This window comes from Amia ocellicauda, chromosome 3 (assembly GCF_036373705.1).
Source record: "Amia ocellicauda isolate fAmiCal2 chromosome 3, fAmiCal2.hap1, whole genome shotgun sequence".
NCBI lineage: Eukaryota > Metazoa > Chordata > Actinopteri > Amiiformes > Amiidae > Amia > Amia ocellicauda.
In genome coordinates, this window is record NC_089852.1 from 20,316,075 (window position 1) to 20,329,079 (window position 13,005).

Consider the following 13,005-nt stretch of genomic DNA (forward strand, 5'->3'; position numbering starts at 1 on the left):
TGTTCCCATCAGGATATTCACTCTTCCCAAGCTCCCACCGTGCGGGATGATTACACTTTAAAGCGGAGAGCTCGCCCAATCACAGACAGCACTAATGGGGCCACTCTCACGGCGCCAGGCTCCTGCTCTTGTTCCATCATAGAGGAAGCTGACGACTTCAAATTTTCCCCTGGTAAATAAATGAAATATAGACAATCCTGTCTGGACTGATCCAGGCATTTATATTTGGAAAGCTTTCCTTTTTTTGTTTTCTGATTTCTTCTTACTAAGGGCACACATATCATTCTGATTCTGTTTTTCTTGTTTACTTGTTTTTTAGAAATTTGGATTCTTCAACACCCTGACCCTATACTGGATGAAGCTGTTCACAGTTAGTGACAGAGCCCAGATTGGACCCTGCAGAGTCGGGACTACAGGGCCAAAGCTGTGTTTTGAGTGGTGGCTCTAATCACTTGAACTCTGTGGGAGCCCCAAGTCCCATTATTTGCAAGACATATTGTCATTTGCTCAGGGAGACAAAACTCAGTTTGCATGTAGGCCTAGACCAACACTTCACAAATCACAAATCACATTTTAATTTATAAGTAGCAGAAAGTGACTAAATTAGACCGTGCAAAGGCTGGGATTGTTATTTTCTTCTCAAGAGCGGGTCAAAGTTTTGATTTGGTTGAGCCCTTAGTGACATATGTGCATAATCTTCTGTGACTTTACAATGTAACATCCTGATGACACTGTACTCCTGTAGGCTAAAAAGATTTATACCACACCATGTCTCATGAACTCAAACTTCTCAAAACTCAGTAAGTCTGCTTCACTGTGTTTGTAAAATAGCACCCCCCCTTCCCCTATAGATCACATTATACTGATCCTCACACTATGGGATGTGCTTCTGTTTAATGTAAGGAAGAAACAAAAAAGAACAGCTGCTTGCATACGAACTCCATAGTACTTCACAAACACAACATCGGGAGTAAAGACAGAAGATTACAGAGCTTCAAACTTTGGTAAACAGCCTTCAATTTTCAACAAGCACCAAAATGATACCAAGGATAAAGAAACATTCAAGAACACAGCATGTGCAAAAATACTATAATAAGGTCATATAGTCCTGTAACTATTTGACCCTAGTTTATATTCCATCAACTACAATAAAATCTGTTCTAAAAACTATATGAATGCTGGTCATAGTTTTAAAAATGCATAATTCAGTCTTGTCTACATTTTCTTTTTATAGGATGTAACATATAAACTGCATTTTCTAGTAAATAATGTAGTGCATAGTTTCAGGAGAAAATGAATGGTCCGCTAGAAGATCACTATTTTATTATTATTATTTCTCATAGATATGTGGGTGTAGACACCAAAAGTCTGATTGAAAGTCTCCGGATTCTTTTTACAGAGAAAAGAAAAAATGGCTTTTAGTCACGGGCAAAGACACTACCTAGACCCAGCACTGAGAGGCAGTTGATTCTAAACAAGAAGCGCATTTAATCTTTGCCCTCTTTAATGCAGGCCCCGAGAGAGCAGGGGGAAAAGGTGTGTCTGTCCTACACAGTGGCGGCTTTTACAGCACGGTTGTTTTATATGAACACTGATGCTGGGGAAATGGAAAGGAGAGATCAGTACAAGCAGGCCTGTATGTTGCCTCTCAACACTGGTCCCACTGTAATAATCTGCAGAGGAGTCCAATCGCTTTGAAATAAATGTGTCCTTGATGAGATTGAGCTGGAATAGGGGTGAAGGCGGGGGGGGGGTATTACCAAGTACTGCTCTATAGCAATGTTTGTCTCATTTGAAGCAATTTCATTCCAGATTAATCACTAGGAGTCGTCATTCTGTTTCACAGAGTGTGCTTCATGTGTGAAATCGCCAAATGCTTACAAATACTGGATCACAGTAGTTGCGGTGTGAAACTGGTACAATATTAACAAAAAGAAAAAAACTACAAACAGGCACAATAGGTTTTACAAAAGGCTTTCATCATGTCTAGTCAGAGGACTGTCCTCTGGGGGAATAATATCCATACTTTAGGTGAAAACTAACCAGTCAGTCATTCTGTGTTAACAGATCTTAGATCTTTAAATAGGGAAACAGAGAGACAGCCTTTTATATGGAGATGAATTACTATTTTATTCAGGGGGAAAAAACTACACAAAAACACCAGAAACAACACAAACTAGCCTTTACTGGATCCCTGTGCACCGCAGAGTTTGAAACTTTGTCTTTCCAAGTTCTCCATTATAACCATTAAGCTCAATGTGCAGCATTGCTCTGGAATATGCCTCAGGTATTTGCAACCCCCTCTGGGGCACTCCATCTTTAATGAGCCATCACTTTAACTGCTCTGCCCATTTACACTCGCATACTTAGACACGGGTGGCTATGTGATCGAGGCAGGCCTACTATGACACAGTCAGTTTGCGTGTAATGTCCTTTATATATAGACAGCCTTGAGGCTGTGGCAATTCTAGATAGCCTGCAGTGTTATCAATGAGACCTGCATCAGTTCTCCCCATGATGCTATAGCTCTGGTGTGTGTGTTATGGATTCACAATGTGAGGCAGGAAGGCTTGCCAGTGAACATCATAGAGGCCATTATGTGTCTGTGTGTGTGTGCGTGTGTGTATGTGCTTGGGTGTGCATGTCTGTATGTGTAGCTGCTTACATCCCTCATCTGTTAGTAGAAGAGTAGTAGCAGTGAGCTGAGTTTTGATAATTTTGAGTTGTGATAATTCACAATTCCAAATTGGAAGGGTATTAAAAAAATAAGAAAAAAGGACTGAGGGATTTGAAAAGAAAAAGCACAGAAAGAAAGCCTGGACATATTGAAACTGACAAGCCGTCTCCTGACGCATACAAACTGGCAAAGAGGTCTTGTGTTTTGAGAGTCAGATGTTTTATTCTAATAACCAGTTTGCCAGGTGTACCATCCCTGTAGCCATTTCTCCTGCACCATCTGGAAGAACCTCTGTGTGAATATTAAATCTTGCCTGCATTCATGTGTAAAAACCTCACAAACCTAAAATGCAATGGCAGGTCATAGACCTAGTGCCAACACACTGACCAGCTCTGCACAGCCACACCAGAATCACTTGAACTGTTGCTCTCTGCTTTTTGCTCTGTACTTTCCAGCACTGGCCAAGCTAACCCCTTAACTCTGTCTGGTGCAAAGGTGGGTTGTTGTTTTTTTGCTGACAACTTACTATCTTTACACTGGGCAAGCATGCTTAGGCCAGCTGTTAGAGACATTATTCCCAGCCTGTAGCCTAACATGTATGCTAAGGATTGCCACATTATATATTTGCAAGAGATTCAATTACTTACACCACCGTAGATGTTTAGCAAATATATAGAGGATCCATTCTGTACTGAAGCAATAAAGTAAATAAAAAGGGCACAGTACTTCTTGGTTTCTTAAAATACAGAGGGAAAGAGACTACGGCACAGATTTAACTATTTCTCTAAAGTATAGACCAGTGTTTCTCTAACTTTTTTGGCACCCGGAACAACTATAAGAGTGCTTTTTTTAGGGGGGTTAATATATATTATCCCATCAATAAATGTAACCCTAAAACCGCTACAGCACCTAATTCTGCCCCCTACATTTGTCCTCATTGTCCAGCTTGTAGAGCTCTTTCAATAAGTTATTTCTTCCGAGATACTGTAGACAGTCAGCTAAGCAGAGAAACAATCTGGGCAGATGTGTCACAGTCATGCATACCTTGCACTACATGAAATATCAAGAAATCCAGAAGCACAAAATAAAGTGCTGCTTTAAACTAGTCACTGATCACCTTCCGGCACTGAATTTCTCAATCACACTGACAAACAAGCATACAAACACAGAGAGAAACAAGCCTGTCCACCACCGAGGATTTCCGACGGAGATAAATCAACTCACCTTTGTTGGAAAAAAAACCCAACACTTTCTATTTGTTTGTTGTAATGGAGTCGGCCAGAGGCACACAGAACACCCAACTTATAACACCCAGAACCTGATTAATAGAGTGAGGAGGGAAGGGTAGTCTGCCTGAGAGCTAACAGATCTGAGCGCTCTCTCTGTATTTCTTCTGCTGATGCCTTCGAAACCCCCTGGCTGTGCTTTACAGTGCCAGGCCTGCACTTACTCATGCCCGCTCAGGAGCTGTGCCATGCTGTCCCTGTGCTTCATCATGTTTTCACTCTGCTCTGCTAATGATTTACTATGCTCTCAACAGTCTCTAGCATGCCGTCATCTAACTGTCTTGTTCTGTCACAATCCTTTACCATGCTCCAGACTTTGCTTATCATTCTTGTTCTCTCTGAACTACCATATATATTCATACCATACAAATACAGTGAGGGAAAAAAGTATTTGATCCCCTGCTGATTTTGTACGTTTGCCCACTGACAAAGAAATTATCAGTCTATAATTTTAATGGTAGGTGTATTTTAACAGTGAGAGACAGAATAACAACAAAAAAATCCAGAAAAACGCATTTCAAAAAAGTTATAAATTGATTTGCATGTTAATGAGGGAAATAAGTATTTGCCTCCTTATGTGGCACTGCCAATTGTAGGCAGCCTGGCTTACCGCTATGACTCTTAAGTCGCATGGGATGGAGCAGCTAACACACGCACATGCTTATACACTCGTCCTCCAAATGCACTCCACACCTTGGGGAATCTCGATCACAGTTGGCTATGGCGTAGTCTGGACTGTCTGGACTAATGGACTCAACCAATTACATTTAGACCATGCTTGGTTTATATAGGTTTTTATTATACTACACCAAAATATTTTTCTGTGCATTTAAGGATATTACACAATACCTTTCACAGTAAACTCTGGGCCTGATCATAGACTGATATATTCACTTTGTGTGCCTGCAATAAAAACAAACAATGGGCTTACTGTTGTATTTTGCAGTAGTTATATGTATCATTGAGGTCTTAACTCCAACAGAGTAACATTATGCACAAAACTAAAGTACATGCAAGATAGATGGGAGTTGGATTTAGCTACAGTTTTAAAACTATGGTCAGCATAGTTTATGATGTCTCAATTAGTGTTTACAGCAGAATACTGTTGTTACTGTAATTGCTGTGATATCTATACACTGTGTGCAAACAAAAAATATTTATTTTCAGTACTAGGTAGGTTCAGTATTTATTAATATATGTATATAAATATTTAAAATATATGTATTGGACACAGATATGATAAGAATATTGACTCTAGTTTCTGAAATATAGCACCTTAATCTAATAATATGTATGGACATTATTTTAAATATGCAGTAAAGCATGTTACATGGCTTTTCTTTGCTGATTGCCAGTGTCCTGAATATGGCTGTGTCTCCAGTCAATTTTTCAGACATTGTGATTCACACTAGATTTAGGCACAATGTTGTGCTCGAGAGTAGCCTTATCTGGGAATATCCATATTGCCAATGCAGAAGGCACAATCAAGCAATCACCACTTAGTATCACCAGTAGTCTCTAACCTGGGGCCAGGAGAGCCCCAGCTCATCCAGGGTCATGTGTAACCCTTAATTTGGTGACCTATAAAACATGCTGGACTGGGGGATCTCCAGGACCAAAACTGAGGAGGCTTTAATTCTCCGGGAAACATCTGAACCCTCCACATGTAAACCCAGAGATACACCCTTCAGCTGAGTTACATTCTCATGCCTGCCTTTACTCTTTCCTGTTTTTCTCTTTCTAAACAGTAGTTCTGGAAGGAATCGTACTGAAAAAGACACCAACAATCCTAGTGTATGAAGCCCTGCGGGGGAATCTGACGGCTTTTCTGACACTATAATAACTTACAGTGAGTGCCGTTAATGAAAGTGTAATGCAAAGTATGTGGAGCCAAATACAATGTAGCTTTTAAATAATTAGGTGGCTTCGTCTTGGCAAGGCATTCAGCAAAGCAGAATCAGTGATTGTCGTGGTAAAGCAGCCTATTAAATCGATGTTGCATGATAAGTCATTGCTCCTTTATTCACAACAAGCTATTAAATAAATCAGTACCCATCATTATTTTAAAGTTCGATCACTACCAGCACACAACAGCGTTGACACAGATACACAATTAGGCACCAATCAAGTTTAAAAAGCATGGTTGTTCACCAATGACCACAAGTATGGGAATAATCACCACTATAGCAAGAACCATAATTATAAATACATTTTAAAGGTCTACAATGGCCTATTATGCTTTTTCTAATGATAACATCAGCAGCAGCAATTTCTCCAGCTATTTTAATGCAGATCATGATGGCACACCTAGCTGTTTCTCAGAAGCTCTGGGAGAATGAACAACTAGAAGTGGTGAATGTGAAAATAATGGATGACTTTCACCAACTAAACGCTTTCAGCTGTTTTTGCCACTAGATTCCCTTGATTATTAATTTGGTAATTGGATTTGCTTGTCACTTCTTTGACACGCTTAATAAACACAAAATGTCCATGTAATTTGTGGGGATTTAATAAATGATGAAAATCTTGTTATGTTATGTACCTGGATAGAAGAACTGAGAAGTGAAAGATGCTTAAACAGAAGTCATTTGGTAATTCTGTGTGTTTTTACAATGTTAACCTAATTGTAGCAGTCTAAACTGCTAGTAGCAAGTGTCACCTCTGGGATGTGTAATACTACTTATTGCTGTGATGATTGTTGTGCGATAACAGCTATCCATAGGAATTGTCCCGATTGCAGTTTATGAAGGCATCTGCCACTAGGCCTCTTACAGATCGTCACAGAAATGGTTAAAAAAAAAAAAAACACGTGTGGTTATTGATTTCTGTTATTATGTACAAGCGATGCTTCAGCGGTGCAGCTCTGAGCTTGAGTCATACAGAAGTGTGATGTCACAGCACTATTCATATACCGTAAAACTTCAAATACTCGCAGGGTTGATTTGCATAATCATGTAAACAAAAGCCGGTCTCTAATAAACGCCGGGTTGCCCGCTCTACTGCTGTTACAAAACACACTTGAAAATGTTTGAAAAATAAGGGAAATCAATACAGTTTCTAAAGATGCATTAATACATTTAGAACAACATTCCACACATATTTATGTAAACTTGTATTTTTATTTTTTTCAGTTTTCTGGTTTTCATTATATATATATATACCGTATATTAATTCAAAACACACCATCATGTGTGTTTTTATTTCTCACTAACTAACTATATATATATATATATATATATATATATATATATATATATATATATATATATATATATATATATATATATATATATATATAGCTGTATACTTGTATTGCTGTTAATTGTAGTGATTTAACTGTCAATTACGACATTAATGAAGCATAATGTTGATGGTTTGGTTTAAAGCATATTTCCACCGTTGTTTTGTGTTTGTTGTGTTTATCTAGAGTTCACAGTATATCGAATCTTAAACTGCTAACAGAATTACCGGAATCTTGGTTTCAATCCAGTGTATCCATACATTGAATGTGATTTGTTGCGTCTTTGGAAAACAAATTATTATTATTATTATTATTGTTGTTGTTGTTGTTGTTGTTGTTGTTGTTGTTGTTGTTGTTGTTGTTATTATTATTAATAATAATAATAATAATTATATATAATAATAATAATAATAATAATAATAATAATAATAATAATAATAATAATAATTTTTAAAATAAGAAATAAAAGCCTGGCCTATTAGTCTAATTCTACAATGTTTTCAGGCTCTTCATACCCTGCATAAGAGGGCTTTTTGCTTTCTGCAGTTATTTCGAATACACGCCGGGGTGTTTCATTGAAGTTTTACGGTATATATAGTGAACTACACAGGGGCCAAAAGATCTCCCCTGTAAAATTCACACAATAATTGGCCATTCTATTTTAAAACATGACCCGATTGAGCACAGAGGCCCTGAAACCCTGCTGCACCAAAAACATTATAATTGAGACGAACTGTTGTTTTAAATGTCAAATCAGGGGCTGCTTTAAGCAGAGCGTGGTAATGAGGCTTTAAACCGTTGCAAAGAATCAAAACATGGCATGTGTTTGCTTTTATTATGAGCTTAGTAGAGCTGTGATTCATAATCTAGCACTGATTAGGAAAACTTTCAAGAGGAAGAGAAAGAAAAATAAAGTAAAATGTGCATTCAGCTATAACACTTCACCTACTGGCTACAACCAACAGTGCAATGCTTTTCCATCATCCATAAAATAGGCACAAAAATAAAGTGCAAATTACAACTTTCGCAACTTGAAGCACTGCCATAGTCCATTTACAGCATCCAGTTCCCTGATCTCACCAGATCCCTGCAGGGTAAATGGGGAGCAATCAAGTAAAGCTTTCAGCAGAAATGGCAACTCATAACAAGATATTTCATTGTTCCTTATGGGCCTCTCACCCATTAAATACTACAATCAGAAGGAGGGAGTTAAATCAGGAGAAGAGTACAAAGATTAAAATGAGCTTTTTAGCCCATAGGAGCTGTAGCCCCAGAGCTGCTCAGGTAGCCAATTTGTTGACTGGGGTGTACCAGGCACCTGCATACAGGCTTGGGCATTCTCTACAATATGGGTGGCTAAGTCTGGTAGGGTCTTATTTCACATTTCCCAAGCATTACAAGTAATCAATTGACAAGAGTACTGGGCATAATTCATTTAGAAGATTCAGGTGTTTGCAGATGTATGATTTAGGAATAATACAATATACAGTTATAGATATCCAACAATGTCTGCCTGGTCTCCCAGGAAGGATTTTAATTTATGCTCACCATCTACAACAAAACTACAAAACTGGGAATTCTTCTTTTAAAATAAATACTTTTGCAAGAAATTAAAACAATTACAATAGGATGTATTTATATAACTAACTGAACAGTGACAGCCACAGTCAAGTGCTTTGGGATTAAGCCAGTTCATTCTCTGCGTTTGATGAATGTACTGCTAAAAGGTCACGGGCAGTGTCTTAGAAAGGGAAAAAATGGTAATTGAAAACGATGTTAACTTTTTTTAATGGCATAATGAGCACTGCTCTGTTACGCGCTGTAAATGTCTTACATTGCCAGAATTCATTTGCTGCCGCTTCCATCAGCACACCGAGCTCTCCTCTGAGCTTTCCCGGCCAATCGGTGCTTATATTAATCTAATTAGTAGTTTTACACCCAGATTTTGACCGAGGTGTCTCCTCTGCCTAAACTGTTCGCAAAGAGCTATCCTCGGGCTTTCCTTTATGCCCTTTCCAGAGATGTATAAATACCTCGGGTGTAAAGGGAATTCGATAGATACTACATGCAGGGTGGTATAAAAAGAAAAGTAAAAAGAAGAGAGCGTCAGAAAACTCCTTAAGGCAGGCTACTATACTATCGCCAATACAATAATTCATATGCATTGCAGGTCACTTTTTCACCTTTCTGAAATAATAAAATATGAATTGTTTTGTTGTATGGCCCCAGAAATAACGGCGCTTCCGCGGCCGGTCGTGCCTTATGTTTGCGAGGGAGCCGTTTAGCGGAGTGTGTGTAAAGCACTGCTGGCAGCTACAGCCCTGTGTATGAAACAGTCAAATCGTTGCTGTCAGCTGGTAATAGACTCCGGCTCACTCCGCCCAAGTCCAATTTGCAGGATTGTATTCGGCGTCAGAAACACTCTTTTTGTTGGGAGGAAATGCCATTTAACCTGCCGAAGCAGCCTATTACGGGTCAACCCGTTTCTTGAAGCCACACACACAATTACAAGTTCTCGTATTATCGCGGCTCAGGTAAGACAGCGCGGCTTTCGTTGCCTTTGCGTTAGTATAGTAGCACAGAGGGCTTCGCTACCTCAAGGGATTATAGTCCTGACACTGCAGTTGCTTTACACTTTTACCAAAGATGACGTTGAGATTTTATGTAGACCTGCAATTTCTCCCACTCAAAGCAGTTGCAAGATAAACCAGTATCAATACATACATTGTAAACATACATAGTAAGTATGAAGCAATGTGCACACTAGTTCGCATGTGCTGTGATAACTCTACAAAGTGTCCATGTATTCGCAAAACACTGCAGAAGAGCGACCATTCACAATGTTGCAATGTTTTCGTTGCACCTGGCTACATCGTACACATCATTTATCATAGTTTTGTGTTTTTACACAGAAACTCAATCCACACCCACAGACTCAACCAATTATTGTGGGGCGGTCAATCTGGGTTAGGTTGGTGTGTATAGAGAGATAGACATGGATGGATGTGTGTGTGTGTGTGTGTGTGTGTGTGTGTGTGTGTGTGTGTGTGTGTGTGTGTGTGTGTGTGTGTGTGTGTGTGTGTGTGTGTGTGTGTGTGGTTCTGGTCCCATAAAACAAGTGATTGAAGTCACAGCTCACTGCAGACCTGATGGTCGTCCTGAGCGCTGATTCGGATCCTGCAACCTGTGCGTGTTGTACCTTCCCCACTTTCAACCCAAACCTACTTCACCACCATCCTGCCCTTGAAAACGACTTTGGAAACGAGTCCTTCGGCAAATAAGATGAAATACAATCTGAAGAGACAGATTTCGGATTATGCCTGCAGATTATGATTTGCGATTAGAAATGAATAACCGTCAACATCCGTATCATTAGTAAGATCTCTAGACGGCTCCAACCACATTTCTCCCTTGAAATATTCCTGTATTCTGGCAGTTTTTCCGTCGATAAGGCAGGTGGGAAACTTGATTGCCTTACAGATTGATGCGTTGAGAAGAAACCCAACGGAAGGCCGTTATACGATGTAAACACATGCATATATTACAAGCAGCCCACTTCTAATTCACACTGGATAGCGCGTAAACTAACTTTATACAGGAGAAAAGCCCGCATTATCATTATCAGGTTTTTGTTCGCTTTAACTGCACACAGAAGAGAAAACATCTTCAGGCAGCATCAAAGCAAAGATCCTCGCTGTGTGTCTAGAGATACCAGGCTTTCTTTTTTCTTTCTTTTTTTTTTTCCTTTTCACTGCAAGGAAAACAGCATCACGAAAGGTTTCTGTTTAGATGACTGGGGAGATAAGAAGGCAGCAAACATGAGACAGAAAGAGCGCTGCAACGGAGATGACAGACACAGCACCAACTTTCAAATCCGCGACACCTTTATATTCAAGGACACCAGACATCAGTGGAGAAGGGGAAATAAAAACGATACAGAAACAAATTAAAGGACTTGGAATGAACTCAATGTACAACCAGTATAAAACACACTGTAATTATCAGACACCATAATGACGGTTCAAGAACAGCAGAGCATGTTTGATAAGCACCAGGTCTCCCACCCATCACCCAAACAACACGTCCACTACAGCATTTTCATTGAAATACACATTTTTATAATACGCATAAGATACTTACAGTCCTGTTATCTAAAATAAACTGCCTTGGTTATGCTATCCACAAGGGCACTGCTACAAATCAGCACAGCTCTCCAATTGGAACTAAAAGAATATAGTTTTGTTACTGGCTACTGCTGTATAAATATGATTGGCATTGTTTTTTGTGGGTGGTGTTTGTTTGTTGGGGGGCATATATACATACTAGACACAGATGAACTCTCACTGGGGGGCTGTGGAGTGATGCTCTAGTCTGCTCTGCCCATTAATAACAGCGACTTTAACGCACAGCCCCACATCGCCCGCTAATGCTCCCAAAGTGCGGGGGATTAAGTGAGCTGTCGTTAGACTTCAAAAATAAAACACACACAAAAGGAGACACAGAAATAGGAATAAGGAACACGATAACACAGTTGGGTTTTCTGGTGTATGTATTTAGCCAAACACATGTAAAGCGCCTGTAGTAGTATCTTAGCCCTGCATCTGCTCTGTAACAATGCACTCCACAGCAGCACAACTCGGAACAAGTAAGTTTGACGGCACGTTTACTAGCAGCAGCAGCAGCAGGGCGTCACTCACGGACAGCAAACTCCAGCACGACTCTTCACTGGGAGCAGCGCAGGTGGCTGACATGCTGTCCGTCAGCGAGGCAGACCTGACTCCGCTGCTGTCACCTGCACCGAGGATGCTGTGGCACTGGGATGATGACATGGATTTGACAGCACTGCACTGGGAAACAAAAACCTCTTGATAGTTTTGGATGAGTAAGCGCTGGCCAACACACGCTGTAGTTCCTCTCAAATGCGACTTGCACTTGTTTTTGTGTTTTTTTTTCTCGCGCCTGGGGAAATAGGTGCATTTCAGCCATTCATTCAAGACTGAAGGACACTATTCTGCGCTAAGACACACACATACTTGCTCTCTAATGACATATCGAAGCAAATGCGCCCAGGACCAGATGTTTTAAAGCCACAGACGTGGTAAATATTGGCTTTGACGCCTACCTGTCCCGCTGCGTGTCCGAGTCCGTCCGAGCTCGTCCGCGGCGTGCATCGCTCTGCTGTGACAACCCGGCCGCGCTCCCGACAGCACGGCGGCGCCGCGCACTGTCCCCGCTCCGGGTGGCGCGCTCGGGCTGTGGGCGCGCTTTGTCTGTGCACAGGGCGGCACAGCGACTGCGGGAGCGCGCCTACTATTCAATTCTTCTCCAGTCCAGTTCATACGTTTCTCTCCACTTGTGTCTATATAAGAAAATAACAAAGTTTTCGAACGAGGGGAGGCCAGAACGACCCGTGGTGCTGGTTTGATGTACATTAATAACGAAGTGATTCAAGCATCACGTCCAGTCTATTTTTGAATGTCTGGGGGAGTTTGTTCCAGATTGTAACTGCTCTGTGTGTAGAAATGTCTCCTGTTTTCGGTCTTGAATGCCTTGAAGACCAATTTGCAGTTGTGCCCGTGTCCCCCTGCTGATCTGGAAAAGCTCCTCTGGTTTGATGTGATTTTGAAGACTTGGATCAAGTCCCTACGTAGTCTCCTCTGTTCCTGGGTGAAAAGGTTCAGTTCCTCAGTCTCTCAGTAGGACATTCCCTTCAGACCTGGAATAAGTCTGGTTTCTCTCCTCTGAACTGCCTCTAGAGCAATGATATCCTTCTTGAAGTGTGGAGCCCAGAACTGTCCACA

At 40.5% G+C, this 13,005-nt stretch overlaps 1 protein-coding gene across 2 annotated transcripts in view; it reads right to left on the reverse strand.

The window, feature by feature from the left end:
* The window catches only part of znf385c (zinc finger protein 385C), a 230,355-nt gene extending 217,969 nt beyond the window's left edge, over positions 1–12,386 (reverse strand). For both annotated transcript variants that reach the window (XM_066698414.1, XM_066698413.1), the window contains exon 1: positions 12,327–12,386. In XM_066698414.1, the coding sequence (XP_066554511.1) occupies positions 12,327–12,375 (49 nt within the window). In that variant the 5' untranslated portion in view covers positions 12,376–12,386. The remainder of the gene's footprint in view (positions 1–12,326) is intronic.
* Positions 12,387–13,005: the final 619 nt, after the last annotated feature.